This window comes from Catharus ustulatus, chromosome 1 (genome assembly GCF_009819885.2).
Source record: "Catharus ustulatus isolate bCatUst1 chromosome 1, bCatUst1.pri.v2, whole genome shotgun sequence".
In the NCBI taxonomy this organism is placed as follows: Eukaryota; Metazoa; Chordata; class Aves; order Passeriformes; family Turdidae; genus Catharus; species Catharus ustulatus.
The window spans coordinates 116,332,875-116,352,809 of NC_046221.1; the positions used below are offsets into that span (position 1 = coordinate 116,332,875).

Below are 19,935 nucleotides of genomic sequence, written 5' to 3' on the forward strand. Positions count from 1 at the left end.
TAGGCAACCTGCAACCCACAGCACAACACTGTTTTGTCTCTGATTTCCTCCCCATGCCTCAGAAACTTTCTGCAAAGCAGGAATATTTGCATATGGACTTGCACTTAAAAACATATCCAAATTATAATTGAGTGCTTCCCTCCAAAACAAAGATAATAGAGCTTGGGAAAATAATGTTTCAGGTGAATGTCTCCTTGAGACAGGCAAGCTGTCTGGCGACAAATTCTTTGGGGAAACACAGCTCAATACTCTTGCTGAAGGGGAATGAGTGAAATTACAAGACAGGGAAAAGTAACGTCTTGAGAGGTTACATGCAAAAGCCTGATTACTCCTCTCAATTATCCAAACCCTACTTTGCTAAATTCACTGTTTGAGAAGTGCTTATTTCCAAACTATACCGAGATGAGCAAGAGGATAAGTCAGTGAAATTACTAAATGAAAATCAACCCTTTTATATAATACATGCAACCCGATCAATTTAGTACAACAAATTCTGTACACATTTGAAGTATCATGAAAATAGTGTCTTTAATATACAGTTTATATACTTACAATACACGGTTTAAATTTGTTCATATACATTACAGGGATATTTATTTGCACCTGGTTTAAATAACAATCTGCCTTCAGCCTTTTACACAAAAGCCCAAAACAGCACAGAATTCCACAAAACCCATGCTTCGTTTTATAACGGAAATGTACTAAGCCAAAGTTTAGGGGCTTTTTCTTTTTTTCTTTTTTCTTTTTTTTTTTTTCCCAAGTGTTACTTTTTTGACATACCCAAAGTGAATCTAAAGAGCTAAGAACAAACATATTTTTAATACAATTCAGAAGATTGTCCAAGTCAAGAGAATCACTCTGCAGATTTTCACACTGAAAATTTGGTTATTACACACAAAAATTGTGAAGTCTGAACAACTCCTGGACTAGTAGGAGTTTAAGACAAAACAAAACGAAGAGTCATTTATTGCTAGGTCTAAACAAGGGGCTGGCATTTCCCCACTGCCCTGCCATGCCTATAAATAAAAAGGAAGATCCCTCTTGCATATTAGGATTTCATCTGTACCTTCAGGCTTGTGTACAGGAAAGCTGCAATTTCACAGCATCAGAAAGAGGAGCCAGGAGAGCTGGGCTAAGCTGTGGTCCTCTCCCAGGGCTGGTGTTTGGCTGTTCAGTACTGTGCTGTAACCTCCTGCCTGGCCTGCAGGCAGGACTTGGCTGGCCCGTGCCACAGGCAGGCAGCCCACTGGGAAGCACACAAGAAGCTGGTGCCAGCACAATTTGTTTTGTTGAGGGGGACAATCAAGAAGTTGATTCAAGATGAAAACATAAGAGAAAACAATTATTTATAGACAGGTTTGAAACAGCGTGTTTTCAGGCAGTTTACACTGTTTCTCTTGAAGCTGTTGATGTGGAAAAAAGTTTATTTAAGTGGCAAGTAAACCTGTTGTATTAGAAAATACACAGCAATAGACAGCAAATTCTAACCCTTGCTTCTAGCTGAAAAGAACACTTCAAAATGCATTTCCCTTCTAATTTTGGATGGACCAAATGTTTTCTGTCTAAGCTTCTAGCCGTAGGCAATTTTTACAAAATGGTAAGAATAAGAACGCAAATACGCACTTTGAGTTGCTGTCAACACAGCTTTGGTTAGCCAGGCAGGCAGCAAAACAAAGAATCTTAATCCTAGGCACAATGAGCATTTGAAAGAAACTACCATTGTCCCTCAAGTTTCCTCTCCATCCCTCCCCTGCCCAATTTGGTGTCCACCTCCAGAAAAGCCTCCATACCAGAATCCAGCTTCCACTGCTGAAGGCAGCATCAGTCCTTGTGCCAACACATGACAGTTGCATAGAAAGGATATGTTTCCTGGTGCAGGACAGAGAGACAGCTCCATGCACAATGACATGACGTGTTTTTTGCTACCAAAACCTCCACACAAACAAAAACCCCAAGGATAACACACAGCTCAGACATCGATAACCAATTAATCTGAGGAAAGAAATCCAAGGTTAGGACTGGCCTATTTTAGTGGACTGCCTTGAAAATGTGATTTTAGGCCCGCTCTGCCATAATGCTCAATGGTTACAGCTCTCAGGCCCCAAAGACAACCAACACAACTCCCATCAATGTGGCTGGACTCCACTACTGTCCAAAACCAGATTGGTTTTCCTGACTGCTGACCTCCGTGCTGTGCTTGGGAGTTTCCACAGCCGTAGCTACCTTTAGAAAGGTAGCCCTTTCCATAACCTAGGATCCAAAGGCTGAGCCACAGCACTCCACCTGCCCAGTTTGCTCATCACTCCACTGATCTCACCAGAGCAGACACTTCAGCTCGAGGACCACAGCAGGTAGATTGACACCAGAGCCATATAACTCACAGAATACAAATGTTAGGAACACCGAAATCCCCAAAAATGGCTTGGAAAGTGAAGGTGATGAGTGGCTAAGGGCAAAAGGAAAAGTTAAATGTTAATACATAATGCATAAAAGTAAGTAAGCAGTGCCAAGTTGGAATGAGACAACTGGAAGGCCAGCAATAGGAAGTTTGCAGTTAGGGGTTTTAGCTGTACTTTGGCACACAGGCTCAGCTAATGCAATCAATGCACATTTCTAGGCCTTTCTGTGGGCCAGCTCTATTTGGTTTATCCACATGGGATGTTAATGCAGCACGATGATGTGAATGTAAATTCCACCAGTCTCTTTGCAAGAATAACCACTTCAAGCAGGTAAGCAGAGATAATAGAATAGGTGTGAATCCACAGTCAAATAAAACTACTTCCACAGGGATATTAATATTCTGGGGGGTTCCAGCAATATTTACTGTTAATATTATCAGGAATGCAATATTTTCTTTTTTTAAAAATTTTAGATATTTTTGGGCTTTTAACCTAGAATTAACAAGCTAAGCAAAACAATAGCAAGTGTCTGGCATTAAAGATTTGGCCCTTTCATATTTGAATCCTCATCTGACATAGCAAGGTTTAAAAGGCTGTTGGTTTCAACTTGCATGTGGTCTACCAACAAGCATACACATCTGAACAGTATCTGAATTAGATCTAGTCTTATTTGAAGCTAAAATATTTTAGAATGCTAATTAGAAAGCATTTGGAGAAAGCTATTGATCCATTGCTAAAAGTCAATACATTATGATAAACAGTATTATGAACTCTTGAGGGTTTTTCTGTTGGGACATTTGTTGGCTCTATAGTACCCACAACAACTGGGCTTTGCTTTCTGGTTGGCAACTGGTGGTTTGCATTACTGCAGGACAAATAATGCATCTTGGCTTTGGCATGGTGACATGACATGAAATGTGTAATGAGTCAATATGGTTGAGAAAACAGGCAAATCTAGCATTTTTGTCTCTGCTCTGTATTTTCTCTTGATGCTTCCAACTACGTGCCCTGCAATAGAGATATTTTTTAATCCAAAAGGTAAGCAAGGCAGGTGATGGTGCTCTCCTGGCCAGGGCTCTGTTCAGCAGTAAGTGAAGGTGAAGTTGTGCTAGCATTCCTAGCTCTGATCACCTGAGGATCCTGGGCATGCACACTTGCTGAGGAGGAAGGGACAACACAGACTGTTGCCTGAGGATCTCCATAAATCCTTGAATCCAGTATATAAAGGCAGGGGGATCCTGGGGTTATTTAGACACATTTCAGAAAGCTCTGACAACTACAAGAAATCCACAAAGTACTGTCAAAAGTTAATCCTATTCCTAGCCTTTTCAGCAGTTAAATCTGAGAGGTCTCCAGGGGCTGACTACTGCCCACTTACCATCACTGTGCTCCCTTTTAACTGCTACTTCCATGTGACATCTACTGCAGTGAGTTTTTGCAGCTGGGCAACTGAATTAGCACATCCTTTGATGCTGCAGCCCCTTCCACTTTGACACCCACATCCTCCTAGCCCACTGCAAACAAGACAGGTGAACTGAAAAGATCACAAGCATTTCCTGTGGCATGGCCCAAAACCTCCCTCAGCCCATTCTCAGCAGCATGCCATGCTCTGTTTCCGATCCCTCCCACCATGCCAGCACTTTATTTCAAAGGCATGACACAGGAGCACTATCACCTTCCCACACAGGTCAGACTGCAGGATTAGGAGAGCAGACCAAGCACATTTTCAGACAATCAGAACAGCAGCAGAAGAAACACAAGGAGTTGTTACCTTCCACCACAGCATGGCTCCTGCAAGGGCTGTGCTAGCAGGCTGCTGCAGCAGGCAGGATCTGCTGAGAAAAGAGCCTGTGCACTGAACTGCTTTTCCCATGAGAAAGCTGCACGACCAGAAGTCATGCTATTTACTCCAGTCATCCGACTACAAAAGCAACTTTTGAAATCTACAGGTCATAAACTTTTAATTGGCCAGGGCAGAGTGGCTCAGTAGAAAATCCCCCTTCTCCCTCCCCTCTGGGCAACGAGCTAAGCATGACTCTTGGTTTAAAAACATTTAACTCTTTTTGCTCAAAGCAACATGGAAAATGCATCCATGTTACAGACAGTCAGGAAGATACTGTTAATAAAAATAATGCTGCAAGAATAGTGTATTAGTGGCACTTCACAGCAATTCTTAACACTTTCAGATGTAGTGTCAAAACCAATGCTTTTGTATATCTGCACGTCACAGCATGTTGCCAAATATTATGTGAACAGAAATAATCCCATAAGAAATAACTTTTTTTGCAGTTAACACAAAATTGTAAACTGGATTGATGTGTGTCTTTCAGCATCAAATTGTTCAGTAATAAATACGACTAAGTCTTAACAGACTGAAGTCAAAGTTCCCTTAGTGTCCAGTTTTTAGCAGCTGTTGAATGTTCAGGGATGCACAAAGGCACACCTCTGCAGATTCTCTACTTTTATTATTGACATAGAAAAAAAAAGTCCATTCACCACTGAAAAATGTTTATCTGCATAGTAAGAATTTTTCTACTACTATTTACAAGAAGAATTTTTAGTGCAAAAAACCAGGAAGTGATGTATTAGCTCAAATATATTGAGTACAGTGTCACTAAAAACTAGCCAGCATCACATCTTGGGCCGCCAGCCATTAATGAACTGTAATATTTTTTTAACCTGCAATTTGCTTAGCTTGAAATCTTCTGATAGGATTTCTTCTGTGAGTTGAACCAGTAAATTGCCATCAATCTTCTCTGTGACAAAAAATGATATGACATCTTCTGACAGACCAATAAACCTCAGCGATTTAGACACTTCCTCTATTGAGAGTCCAGAAAGGTCTGTGGGTGGCTGCCAGGGAGAGCCATCCCCACAAGACCTTGGTGCTAACTGGAGGTGAAGGGGAGATGAGAAGGGGTAAGACACAGAGAATGTATCCTGCATGCCCTTTTTAGTGAGATACTGATCCTCCAAGACGACTGGAGAGCCAGCTTTTGATTCCTCTTCGGCACCATCTATTTTCAGTGGCAAGGGACACATGTCTGTCACTGTCTTATCTTCACTTGACTTCGGCGCCCGAGGAGGTAAGGCAGGACACGAATGGCTCTGCTTTGTGTTGCTGACTCCCAGAGTTTTCTCATCAGTGCAGTCTAGAGAGTAACTTGCTGACTTTGGACAGCTGGAGATGGTGTTTGTGAACTCTGCTGGAGTCAGGGGGGAGTACCCTGTTGGGAGCTCACACCCATCAAAATCAAAAGTCAAAGGCGCTGGACAGTTTCTCTTTGGCGTACCTGGAGTCTTCTGTCTGGGGTAACTATAGCTCCTGCTTGGGTCAAGCAGGAAATCACTCCTATTCAGGCCTTCAGCAGTTCCTGAAAAATGGTTTGGCCAAGATAACCTCGAAGGCAGAGCTTCAGCTGAGGGGCTTCCCAAAGGCATTGTGCTCTCAGGCTCTTTGGATTCAGTTTTCATCATGTTACATGGGTAGCAGGAAACAGGTGTGCTCTCAGTTGGGTTGGTGGTGTCGCTCTCTGTGACATTACTTAAGGAACAAAACAGAAAGGATGTTGTAAGTAAAAAAAAATTGGCATTTCAATAAGCTCATAAATCATCTTACAGAGTCAGAGGGTGACCCTCACAAGGAAAGAATCTTCTTTCCTCCAGAAGAACTTTTCACATTTGAATTAACATGTTTGAACTAAGGCATTGACAGTCCCTTCACCCCTTCTACAAGTCTGACAAGATGCTGCTAATACCAAAAGCCTCATGTCTTGGTTTTGAAAGCTCATAAAAAAGTAGATGTCTCAATTCAGTTCTGTGTCATCTCACAAATACTCAGTTTTTCACTGTTGAATTCCTGAGGGATACCACCACAGATAAGAAACAGTCTCACATACACTAGAAAGATGTTCTAATCCAGTACTTTTCTATAAATATACACCACAGATGTGTCACATTGAGGGTAGGTCACCACTGCACTAGGCCATGTGCACCAGTGCAGAGTACAGAGACAAGGAGTGAGTTAATGCTCACTGCCAAAGGAAGAGTTTCAGCTGGAAGGGCAAGCAGACCTGGCTGGACGTGCTGAAGTATCAGGCTTTAAGCTTTACCCAGAACAATTTGCTAGTGTGCCTGGATCTTTAAAACACTTTGATGTTAAACACTTGCTCTTCAAAGGCACCTAAAGAAAGTTACCCTGGATCCTTTTCCAGGTGGTGAACTGAGCTCAGCCTGTCCAAGGGAACTGACAGTTTATATCCAGGTGTTCCCGAGAGACGGAGATGACAACAAAACTACACAACCTGTTATCAAAAGCAAATGTTTGCTGATTTTATGCCACTTTCTGAAAGAAAATCTGAAAGATTGTGCTGATCTTTGGAATTTCGGCCAATTAAACCAGAACATTGGAAAAACAATTAGCAGACTTATAAAATCCTTACTCAACACAACAGACAGAACCCAACAGTTGAAAACAATTGTGTAATTACTTTCTTGTCTCTCCTGAAAATTAACTACTCAAGAAAGAAACTCAACAGTCACCCTATGACAGCTCAGTGAAAACTATTTGAGAATGGAGCAGCTATCAAAAAAACAGCACAGTTTTCAATGGATTGACACAAAATTACTTCCCTGTGTACTTACAGTGGATCAGAGAGGAAGCCAATCTGGACTTGCCAAGATCAAATACAAAGTGCAGATGTGTAAAAACAGCCCTAATCTACATCACTGGAAAATATCTGTCCTAACAGATGCAGTTTCCCTCTTTCTAACCATCTCTCAGTCTCCATTCTGTGCCTTCCAAACTTTTCTTCCTTTTATGTCACTAACACAAGTCTGACAGGTAAAGCAGCTGGATGTTTTCAAAATGAGACATAGAGTTTTGCTCCCTCAACAGGGATACACCATCAACCAGTCACTTCTGGCTACTTAAAGGCCAAATGGTATATTGCACACAGTGTAAACTATTTTTCACAAACAAAGCTGTCAAGCTGAGAAAACAGTCAGTGAGGTGTTCTAAACAACCAACCATGCAGAGCAATTAAATTGACTGATCCAGTTTCTGTTCTCTAACTGCATACTAGAACTGGAACATTTATTAAGTTAAAAAATGAATGGAATTTCTGAAAACTGATAATATTTTAACATTTTCGAACGTATTTCTTTCCTTATTTGTTCTCCACTAAAATGAACTGTCTAGGACTCAATGCAGAAGGACATAAGACAAGCCTCAAATACAGCTGAAGTCAGGTATCAGGCATTTTTAGAGGCAGACAAGGACAAATCATACTGACTATTTTTCTATTTAAAATACTGTCTGCAACCCTTTATGATCCAGAAAACAAATCATTGACATAAATGGCAAAGCAATCTTGTTACTCCACACAATGGCAATTTTCTAGCAGCTTCCTCTGCAACACCAGGTCAGCTCTACCAAAATGTAGACATCTGGACTGGACCCAGCTGAAGATGAATTTCATGCAAATATTGTGAAAGTCAAGGCAAATCACAGAATCACAGAACTGTTTAGGTTGGAAAAGACCTCTAAGATCATCAATCCAACTATTAACCCAGCACTGCCAAGTCCACACTAAACCATGTCCCCAAGTGACACATCTACACTTTTTTGGAACACTTCCAGGCATAGTGACTCCAACACTTCCCAGAGCAGCCTGTTCTAATGTTTGACAGCCCTTTCCATGAAGAAATTTTTCCTAACATCCAATCTAAACCTCCCCTGGTGCAATTTTGGGCCTTTTCTTCTCATTCTTTTGCTTGCTAGCTGGGAGAAAAGACTGACCCCCATCTCACTACAACCTTTTGCAATCCTGAGAAATTTCACTTCTGTTTTCCTAGTTTTTTCCTAGTTTTTTGAAAGGCAGATGTATTCTTGACTACAAAGAGAGAAAGCAGCATTTGGTGGGCCCCTAAATCTGGGAGGTCTTGTGCTCAGCCTCCTGTGGAGTAGACCTTGACAGAGCTACCCAACAGGCTTTCATAAAATAAGCAAGCAGCCTTGATCTAGAGTGATCATTGCCAGATCCACAACACTAAGCTGCAAATGTGCAGTACGGCTTAGTAAGGCAATTCCAGCAGAAGTTGTTATACCAACGGCACCCAGGCTGAAATGAATTCAGTGATGTTTCAGATGAATTTGTAATATCCACACAGGTAGGATTGTGTCATTGAAGGGGCACCAAAAAAAAAAAAATGGCAAGAAGACATCCAAGGCAAAAAGGAGATGCTTCAGAAAGTTCATATACTTTCTGAAGCCAAAGGAAGGACACTGTATCACTAAGAAAAGCAATGCAGCCAGATAATTCAGAATTTACTGTCAATTTTCAACCAGGCTGGGTGGATTTTCTAGTTTGTGGGTTGGGTTTGTGCTGAAGTGTGTTTGATGTAGAAGCTGTCTGGCCTCCTTCTGCTACACCTCACTTCACACTTAGTGGTGTCTGCTGGTCTTTCTGTCCTCCACCACATCCACTCTGTAGGTTCCCATACAGTTAGCACAACACATTTCTGGATTACCACACTCTTTTTGTGTCCCTGATTATCCATGCTGGCTGCACTGCATGCAGCACTGCAATCCCACCCAAAAACTAGCTTTGAAGTGGTCTGAAGATTCAAGCCTTTCAAGAGACATGGAGAACTACACATGATCTTTTAACTACACAGCCTGTGTCACCTACGAGTGATATTGCCTCTAGCAATGTGTGCAGGTGTTTAATACAAACTGTTATGTCCTATCTAGTAAAACATAGCTTCTGCTGGAGCTTTTCTTCCTTTTGAATCTTTAAAAAGAACTTGACAGGTCAGCCCGGTTCACTGAAAGTCAGCAAGCCTGACACAGCACCGTGACTTCAAAAAGAGCAGCGCTAAATTTAACTTTCTCAGAAAGGGCTAGCAGGGTGCTCCCAGAGCTCAAACACATACATGTTGTGCAGTCCTGAGGAGTAGTAGGACAGAGTGGGGCTGGGAGAGCGGGTCTGCTGTCGAGCAGGTTTCACTGTGCGAGGAGGGATGGAAGGACTGGTGGAGGACGGCTTTGAACTCCGAGGTGGGACCGGTGGAGCGTTGAGGAGCCTGCATTCCTCTTTTACCTGTGCAAAAGAAGAACATGTAAGCAAGCAGCAAGAAAATCTGGGCAACAGCAGCCTCAACCAGATGAAGCACATCTGGTTCTGCCTTATTCTTTGAAAGGAAATAATTAAAAAGGGAGGAGAAGAGAGAAATGAAAAAGTTTATACATTTGCAACAGTATGTAGCTGTCAAAGCAGCCCAAAAGAATGCTTTGCCAGTGGTAGAATAACCAGCAATCTTTTCTAGCGCACATTTCAGCAGTTTGATATCCACTCATTTAAAAAGTAGCAGCAATGAAACAATGTAAAAGAATCTTCCAGTAACACAGAAAATCAGACAGACTGTTCCTGATATTACACATTCTGTAAGGAGCAATTCATTATGCCTAAACTTCATTAGTGTTGTTTATTTAGATGTAATAAACCAAGCTTATATAATGAAAAGATCTCAATATACTTTGATGTTTCCTGACTTACTTCACCAGTGATAGTCAGTCATCCAACTCTAAGATGATTCCCAGCCTCCCTCCCTCAAGAATAGTACATTTATCTCATATTTACCAGCTTCTGGATTCAAACTTGGAGCTTCAGTCCTTCTGTAGCTGCCAAAGCAGTGCAGGCTGTCCAAAATGTACAAGTGGAAAGGTGTACACTGACAGGGCTGCTCTGTGCAGCCAGACAGCCTCACAGCTTAAAACACACAGCTGTAGCACTGCTCACCTGAAATTTAGTGTGGTGTGCCTGGGTAGGAGCAAAATATCAGCATCCATCTCCATGGAAAATATGATGGAATTAAGGACTTAATCATATCAGGACATATTTGGGAGAGCAACTTTATTTAGTAGGGCTAGAGGTGAGAAGGCTGCTGAAAATTCAGCTGCTAGGCAAGATTTTTAATGATTCACCACCTGCCCCTGGGCAGGAGGAGACCTCTATGTTCTCCTTGTCTGAAACAGTCTCAGATGCCTCAGAAAAGGGAAATTATTTTTTTGTTTGAAAGTTGAAGTTTATTTTTAAATTTTACAACATTGCAGAGCTAAAAGTTATCTTAGCAATTCTGCAACACACAATTAAAATGATTTAATTTATTTAAAAGCAAAATAAATGTGGAACCTTTTGCAATCCACTTTGGTGCTTTCAAAATGCAACAACATATTTAGTAGTTTTGTGAAATGGAAAACTGGGGACTAGGACATTGTGGTACATTTTTTCCTTAATTCAAAACAAATCAAAATTACAGGAAATGCCCGACAGCATAAAACACTGAAATAAATCTTGTTCTAAGGGTTCTTATTTGCTCTTTCAAGGAAGGGGAAAAAAATGAATCAATTTTATTCATGTTTGTTAGTGAATTCAGGCATAAAACTCTTCAACATTTTAGCACTGTGCCCCAAGGATGCCTGAAGACTTTTCTTCCCCCCAAGTCAGAACAGGCAAAGCTAATACTGAATGCTATTTAATATATATCCATGGGGTTAGAGAGACCATTCAGAGGAGCTCTTGGAGCACAGCAGATGGTCAAGGGCTTAAAGCTTCTCTTTCCTGGGAAGACTGAGGAATGCAAAGGTGCTGGCATAACAAATATACCAAACTCTTGACCCAGACTGCAGATCAGAACAAAGCCATAAATAATACCTGTTTGCAGTCCCAATTGGTCCTGTCACAAAACCACAATTATAGCTGCAACACACAGCCCCCAGAAAACCCAAAAGAGGAATAAAAAAGAGAGATTTTGCAGATTAAACAGATGACATGAAGCTTTAGGAAAGCCATGCTCACTAGGTCCAAGGGAATGGCAGTGAAATAAATACAGGAGATGAGTGTAACAGCCACGGTGTGACAGGACAAAGACCTCGGTGGCTGCTGCTCTTAGCTGGAAATACTCTTTGCCCTGGAAGCACTCGGCATCACATGGCTGCCAGACACAGATAAACACATTTATTTACATTGCACAACCTGAAACTTCTATTTGACACTGAGTTCTCTCATGCTCCAACCCTCCTTCCTGTGACCTAGGAATGGTGACCCATTTCCAGTGGCCCGAGGTGCTACATTGCTTTTGAGATCTCTGCTCCTCTTCCTTGCTGCCATCCCAAGCCCTGCCAGCCCCATCTAGGCCCTGGGCTGTCACTGCTGAATCTGGGCATCAGGGGTGCCCATTGCAGCCAGCAGCTCTGAGGCTGCCTGGATAAAACCTGCCCTGTCACCAGTATGACTGCGAGCGTAACACAGAGCAGCTCCACGCTCCTCGCCCACGGGAGCCTGAACTTCCGGTGCACTCCATTAGGGATGTGCTTTGTATCAATCAGGAAAACAGCCTCTGATTTTATGCAAAGTAGTGTTTGGGGAATGAAGAAATTACTAATTTACAGGCCTTAATTCAGAGGTTATTCCCCCCTTCTCTGCCTTCTGCCTTCACGCTAGTTTGATTTTCCGAAAGGTATTTAGAAAATACACGTGATATATCACAGTGCTTCATCCTGCTGGAGAGAAGAAAACCAGAACAGCTTCTGAAATACCCAGATGTCCTTTCCTGTCCTGCAAGCACCTCTTGGACACACATTTTAAATTTAGTGCAAAAATACAATTGCCAGCCAGCCTTTACACAGAAATGCTATGGAATATGGAATATCATTCTAGAGGGAGTGATGACTAAACCGCATGTTCACCAGCAGCTCCTGAGATCTACTTTCTCTATAAATACCTACATGGAAACCATGCACACATCTCCTCGGCCCCGGCCCACAGATGAATTCAGTAGGTCACTGATACTCACTCCAAAGCTGTTCCAGGAAGCCATAAAAACAAGTCTAAACTATTAAAATCTATGGAAATATATGTTTTTAGTTTAGTTTTATTTTTAATGGGGCTGCACCCCCGTCCACCTCTAAACCCCAGCTAATATCTTTACCAGTAGTTATTTCTCCAAAATGGCTACAAAGCAACACCAAAACTGCTGACAGCACTCACACATTACCTCAGCAATGTAAGCACACATGACAAAATTGCACACTTTCCAGAATAACTCTAAACGGCAACAGACACATCTACACCAAGTGCCACCCTGCTGTCCCCAAAGGGAGTCATGGGGATTCCCCAGGTGTGAGGGTCCACTCTGATGCCGTGCAGGTGCTCCACAGCTGTCCCAGCACCCCACTGCCCACACCTCAGGGATGATGTAAGACCCTCATGTCTCAGGCATGACCCAGGTGGTCAGCACCCCCATGCCACAAGGGCTGCTCTCACCTGGCTGCTGGGGCAGCCTTCCTCCCCCACCACCCACTCCAGCACTCCTCTGACCCTGTGCAGAAGCAGTTCAGTTCACAGAAATCAGCAGGAAACTAATCATTTTCCAGATCCAGACCTGGCTGCCTGCCCAGGCACAGGAGTGCCAGAGCCAGCACAAAAGGGAAGCCAGGACGATGTGCCTGGGAAAGGAGGAGGAGGAGGAGGAGGAGGGTGGGACCAGCCCCATGCTGGTTAACGTCAGTGTAGGCTGCCAGGCAGCCTCATCTCAATATGGTGCTGCTGGGCACCTGTCCAAGAGTCTGGACAAAGTGTCAGTGCATACCTGACCTCAGAGGCAAGGAAGTGCTCTTGGGTTCCTGCACTTAACACTGCACATAAACACTTTGTTGAGAAGACAGAGTATCTTGCCTTTCCTGCTGCTCCAGCTGCTGCATTTGCTTTTCAGGGGAGTTTTGGTGGCACAGTCCAAGGGCTGCAGTTGGGCATTTTGTGCCCTCCTCCCCTCTCCTCACTGCATCTCCCCATGAAGCGCAGAGCCTGGCCAGGGGCATCCCCAGAGAAATCCACTGCAGGCTAACCCAGTATGAATGACTCACAAGATCAAGGATACCACTACTACTACTACAAGCCAACACCACTGGACTGTTAGATGGCAATAGGAGAAGTATGGGATCATCATGGTTTGCTGCACTTTGGTCTCAAATTAGTCTTAATTTACTGTACAGTCTTGAAATCACCATAGGGCTTGCAAGTGGAATGGTATTTTTTTTAATTCCAGAAAAAACCCTGCAAAACAAATTTGTTAAAAAATTATATCCACCAAGATTCTTGCAATATATATACATCACTGACAGTTTGCTAAAGACTCCTAGACATTCTTTCCTGGGGGACATTCTTTCTTTGTTTTCTTTTTTTTTTTTTTTTTGCTTTTTAATCATTCTTAGGACTATGGCAAGAGACTACATAATAGGTGAATTCTCCATCCAGTCCACATATGCTCCCATTGATAAAATACATTTGCATTTTTTCCTCCAAAGTCTCCATGATATTTCAGGTTTGGAGAAGTAATTTCTCCCATGAGTTTTCATTAAAAACCTTAGGCCAGGAAACATGCTCTGTTTACAACTGAGTCCTCTAGAAGGCTCATTTATCAATTCTGCAGAGTTCCTATTTAAACATATTTTCTAACAATAAGCAGTACAGAGTGATTAGTTCAGGTCTAATTTGATAAAGTTTCCTTGAGGACAATGACACAATATTCTTCAAAATCTGCTATAGGCTCATAATACAGAAGACAATCTCTCATTAACAAACAAATCTGTAAAAATTCTAGCTGCTCTCATTATCAGAGCCTGTTAACTGAAGACACATTAAGGCAATCTGAGGCATTTCCAAGTGGGGTCATGCCCCATACACTCTGGTCACAGAAAATATGAGAAAACATGGAGGTCACATGGAGAGATGATGCGGAAAGCAAGAGAATTAAGTGACTTAGCAATTCCTAGACCTTGTTTGTGTGAGCAAGAAACCCAAAATAAATATCACCTGAAAGTATCAGGATTAAGCTACTAGATCAGTAATATTAAATATACTCCTGTGATTTTTAAGACATTATGTACACGCGGTAGGAAACTAGCTGAAGTGGCACATCTTGCAAAATCTGACTGTTCACTTGCCCTGTATGTGCTCTTCCCCCTTCCACTAAATATTCCCCAGAAAGATCTGCATGCAAACTCTTCACCACCTAAAAATATAACAAAAAACCATAAATAACCCTGACTTACTGCTTCTGATTTGGGAGGCACTGGAGGTGGAGGTAGGGAAACATCTGAAGACTTTGTGGTTGTTCCGATAGTTGCAGGCACAGGAAGAGACGCGGTACCACACTTTGATCGGAAAGATCCTCTGTAGCTGTCACACTTGCTCTTCTCACTCAGTGAGCAAGAGAGAGGCTGATCACCACCCTTTCCAGAGCCTTGGTCCAACCAGAGCTCCTCGTAAGGAAGTTCTGGTTTTGTAGGCAGAAACATCGATTCTTCGCTAACTTCAGGGAAAAGGTAATCGCTGCTGCTGTCCCCGGACTCCTGGTACTGAAGAGCATCGTGAGAGAACAGGGCCCACTCGTTGCACAAGTCCCTGCAGCCGTGGAGGTTCACCTCGCTATTCCCATGCAAGTTGTTGCCGTAGACGCACACGGAGAGCCGGTGGAAGGACTGTGTGAGCTCGTCCCGCGCGTAGCTGAGGGAGTTTGGCACGTGGCTGTGCCCCGTGCACCGGCTCTTCTTGGGGCTCTTGCAGTCATCGTTCCAGTCAGTCTTCACATCTCGCACGGCACGGGAGTACTCGTCTATGTCAAACTGTTCCTGGCATATATTAAACCAGTGCTGGATGAGGGGTTCGTGCCACAGCTCCCCCTTCACCACACTATCAGGTAGAATAAATTTTGGAAGTGTCAAGTGCAAGGGAAAATGCATGGGAATGATTTTGTTTCCACGAAGCACGCAACAAACTACCACAGTCTTGGTCTGAATGTTGACAAACTTGTACCTGTGCCCCTCACGGATGAAATGCAGGTCATAAGGGTTTCTTGGTGTAGGACTTGGCACAGTCACGTTAACAGGCAGCCTGGTTTTCTCTACTATATTGCGAATCGTGTGCTCACCTTCTTGCATCTGCACCTCCAGAGGGCTGCGGGTGCTGAACTTGCCCTTACACTGAAAAGGGAGACTGATGCTCTCGTTGGTCCTGTGGTTCATGCAGATGAGGCAGGGCATTTTGCCTCTGCCTAGCTTACTAATTGAATTAAGCTTCCCGATTTTTTTGAAGATGGTGTTGAGCCGTGATTTCTCCTTAGAAGATTTTGCATAAAGGATTTCTGCTTGCCCCATTAAAGTGAGCTCATCCCCAGTACTAAGGGTAATGTTGTAAACTTCAGTGTCCTCATTGCATTCACCCGAAGCTACCTGCAAAATAATAATAAAAAAATTGGTTTCCCCTCAGTGAAGACAATTCTTCAAATGACATCAAATATCTTGAGAATGAACTTAGAAGACTATGTATTGGAAAAAATGAAAGTAGCTTTACTTGAACAGCTGACTGGTCAACTGCAAGGTGTTTAAGCTGAAGTTCAGCAAAGTAATCTTTTCAATTGTTCATAACATTCCTGCATCTTATTCGAGAGGCAAGAGCCACCTAAAACTGCCAAAGAAGGCAAGAGAACGAACATAACCATTTTTTAAAAAAGGGCAAATCCACATATTCCAGCAGTTCAAATAGCTGCTTGTGCCAGCTATGTGTACAGCTATGACAGACCATGTCTGGATTCCCTTGGGTATCTTTTCCCCACACCTTTGTTTCTGCTGTTAGAACTTATTTGCCAGGCTCTTGAGGGAAACAAACTTCTTTCACCATCTTCAGCTCCCTGAGGAGAAGAAAAGGTGACTTCATCATTACAGATGAAGCATATCCCTTTGATATAATCTTTTCCAGGCTAGGGGGAATGACAGATGACATCTATTCCCTGAAGGAGAAATCAAGAATATCAGTCTATCCCATATGCCTAACTCCCTCCCCCACTTTGCTCTCCTAGTCATAGACTTCCTTCCTCATTTTTTGATCATAATTGCAATTTAAGAGATTAAACAACATATGCACAGCCATGTGTGAGCTTTTCCAGTATGGAAATTGTACCAGGAAAAAAACTCCAACAAAACAGATGTCCAAGGCTCATTCGGTCTTGAAGTTATTTCCTTATGACTGAAATCACTCTTTATAGACAAGACTGCGCTGCCTCATATTTGAGTGGTTTAACATGAAAAGCCCTTTTCAGGGACCTAACAGAACCCACCCAATTCTTTGGTAGCAGCAGATTCCTGCTCATAAATGAAGGTGCACCAGATAAACACTACTGGTCTGTTATAGACCATTTTATTTGAGAAATTGAACATACCACTGAAATTGCCAATGAAAACAATATGCTAAAATTGTATATCTCTTCCCCACCTCCAAAACCCCTAAAGACTTCATGGACTTGAGTGAAGTTCAAACTCCAGCCTTCAAACCCTGGTATCATCACACGATAGTCACCGCATAAAATCAAAGCTGCAATTCCAGTAAGTTAATAACTGACAAGCACAGTGACTATCACTTCCTCTTGTAAGATGTGACCTGCAATCCCCCCGTATTTGCAGAACTGTGATTATCTTCCGCAAGCCTCTCGGAGCAATTGCACAGGCAGCTCAGGCGAAGTGTGCCGCCTTAGCACTTCAGGCTCGGGGCTTCCGGAGAGGAAGTCATTCGAACCCTGAATTATCTAAACAAACACTAATTGGTCTAATCCAGGAAACCACTAGGATTTATGGTACGCAATACTCATTCACAGTTTGCACCGCTGGCCCGACAGCGTTTTGAAACACCGCGACGTGAAAGGAAAGCACTGCGGGTGCTTTTGCTGATAACGCCGTGTGACGTTCATTGCTGGTTCTTCCTCAAACTGTCACAGAGCGCTGCACTGGCGCTGCAGCCACACAGCCCTGCCTTCGAGGGGCTGATAAGGGCTGAGGACACACAGGGTTCTGTGCCAGTGCCATGCACTCTCACCCTGCTCTTTCTGAGAGGGTGTTTTCTCTGAGAGTATTGGTTTCAACAAGTCCCCACAAATGGCTGCTTTGACACTGTTGGATTTTTCACTTGATGCTGCACGATCACAGCTTTTCCTCACTACTTGTGGGATACTGTCCGGAGCAAGGGAGGTGTCACAACCTACAGCTGTGGGAGCTCCTCCTCGGCCAACTTAGAGTTCCCTGGTGATTCACAAACAAACAAGCCACTGTAGGAGGAAACGGTGGGTCAGATGTGAAACCACAGAGGTAACTAAATGACTGAGCTTTACAATGAAGGTCTTGTGGAGCAGCTACTTATTGATGTCATCCACTTCAACCAGCCAAAAAGCAAATGGGCTTTGAGAGTCAACTGGCATGTTTAAAGACAAGATTATTTTCAATGAAAAACACTGGAAAACATTTTTTCATTGTTAAAAAAATATAGTCACGGGATCATTACAGGTGACATAAGGCTGAATTTAACCCTTGATGTGTGTACAGATGGGGGAATAACATGCTGGAGAGCAGCACTGTAGAAAGGGACCTGGTCACTGGCTAGTTGAACATGAGTCAGCAGTGCCCTGGAAGCCAGGAGGGCCAAGCGTGTCCTGGAGGACATCAGGCACAGCATCACCAGCTGGGCAGGGGAGGGCATTGTCCTGCTCTGCTCTGAGCTGGGGCAGCCTCACCTCGAGTGCTGGGGGCAGTTTTGGGAGCCATAATATAAAAAAGACACTAAACTATTAGAAAGTATCCAAAGGAGGGCCATGAGGATGTGAAGGGCCTTGAGGAGAAACCGTATGAAGAACAGCTGAGGTCACTTGGTCTGTTCAGCCTGGAGAAGAGACAGAGGGGAGACCTCATTGCAGTTACAATTTCCTCAGGAGGGGAAGAGCATGGGCAAACAGTGTTCTCTGTGTGACCAGTGACAAGACTCAAGGGAATGACCTGAAGTTGTGTCAGGAGAGTTTTAGGTTGGATATCAGGAAAAGGTTTTTCACCCAGAAGATGTTTGGGCACTGAACAGGCTCCCCAGGGAAGTGGCCACAGCACTAAGCCTGACAGAGTTCAAGAAGCATTTGGACAATGTTCTCAGGCACACGGTGTGATTCTTGGAGTGTCTCGTGCAAGGCAAGGAGTTGGACTTGATGTTCCTTGTGGGTCCCTTCCAACTCAGTATATTCTATGAAATCTTACAAAATGAAAGATGATGCTGTAGTTCCACTTTAGCACTCTGAGAAAAATACTGTTCTGCAGTCTTCCCTTTCAACAAAAATTTAAGGTATCAGTTACTGCTCAAAATTATAAGAAAAACTGAAAATGTGAAATTAAAAGTCTAAGACCACAGAAATTTATCTCTATCCACTAAATTCTGCTTATGATGATGTTAAGATTTCTGATACATCCCACTGGGCTACTTATAGTTTAAAACTGGTAGGTAAATATGTGTTCCAGAATACTGGCAACAAAGATATACCACACGTATCATATATATCTCTCTCAATACACATAACAGTGCATAGATATTGCTCAGCTTTTGTTCTGCAGATTACAAAGGCTAAGGATCATTAGGCTAAATGATCCTTACTTTGTCCTTGTAGCACTGACATATGAAAATCAGACTTTCTGTCTTGTTCATTCAAACATTTCACTGTATCAACGGCCACAAAACTTAGCGAAAAATCAACAAAGAGTTCAGCTTTACCTTGCGTTTGGTGAGCTTCACAGGGCCTCCAGAAGCCCAGGAATTAGTCATGCAGAGCATTTCCTAAGAACAGATGGGACAAGAGGAAATGGCCTCAAGCTGCACCAGGGGAGGTTTAGATTGGATATCAGGAAAAATTTCTTTACCGAAAGGGTTGTCATTCACTGGAACAGCTTCCCAGGAAAGTGTGTCACCATTCCTGGAAGCATTTATAAGACGTAAAGATGTGGCACTTGGGGACATAGTTTACTGGTGGACTTGACAGTACTGGGTTAATGGATGGATTTAATGATCTCAAAGGTCTTTTCCGACCTAAACAATTCTATGGTTCTGTGCCAAATAGCACACTTATAGACAACATGAAAATGCATATCATAAATTATTCCTAGAAGGCATAATGGGTAGTCCTCACACGAGATCCATCTCCCTCTAAGCTTTCAGCACTGACCCACCAGGATTTGCATCTTCCTAGCCCTGCTGAGAGCATTCTCTGGGCACCCTTTGCTTCCTGTTATGCAGTGGCTGGTGGGATGTAGCAGAGCCCTACACTGTTCCAAACACTTGGACTGCTAGTGGCAGGTCCCAGCCAGCAGACGTGACACAGCGTATCACTGGACTATGATGGATACAAGACAGCAGTGCAGAGTGGCAGAGTTAAGGTGGTCCAGATGACAGACTAGTGCAGAAATAATCATACATTTTGGTGGTAAGCTCCTAAATAAATAACTCAATTCTGAAAAAGAGGTAACGCTGCAGAAGGCAGAAGACATCCAAGAAGCTTTCATTCAGCTGCATTACATATCCAAGAAAGGCTTTATACATTTTAACAATAATGTTTCATGCACTGTAAGAACAACTCCCGTGGTTTTACTTTGTACTCGCCCTTCTTTTGCTCTTCT

General features: G+C 43.0%; 1 protein-coding gene across 2 annotated transcripts in view; it reads right to left on the reverse strand.

Annotated features, from left to right (window-relative positions):
• Positions 1-509: 509 nt before the first annotated feature.
• The window catches only part of GAREM1 (GRB2 associated regulator of MAPK1 subtype 1), a 101,603-nt gene continuing 82,177 nt past the window's right edge, over positions 510-19,935 (reverse strand). For both annotated transcript variants that reach the window (XM_033065691.2, XM_033065703.1), the window contains 3 exons: positions 14,515-15,693; positions 9,336-9,502; positions 510-5,943 (listed from right to left, as the gene is read on the reverse strand). In XM_033065691.2, coding sequence (XP_032921582.1) covers positions 5,031-5,943; positions 9,336-9,502; positions 14,515-15,693 — 2,259 coding nt within the window. In that variant the 3' untranslated portion in view covers positions 510-5,030. The remainder of the gene's footprint in view (positions 5,944-9,335; positions 9,503-14,514; positions 15,694-19,935) is intronic.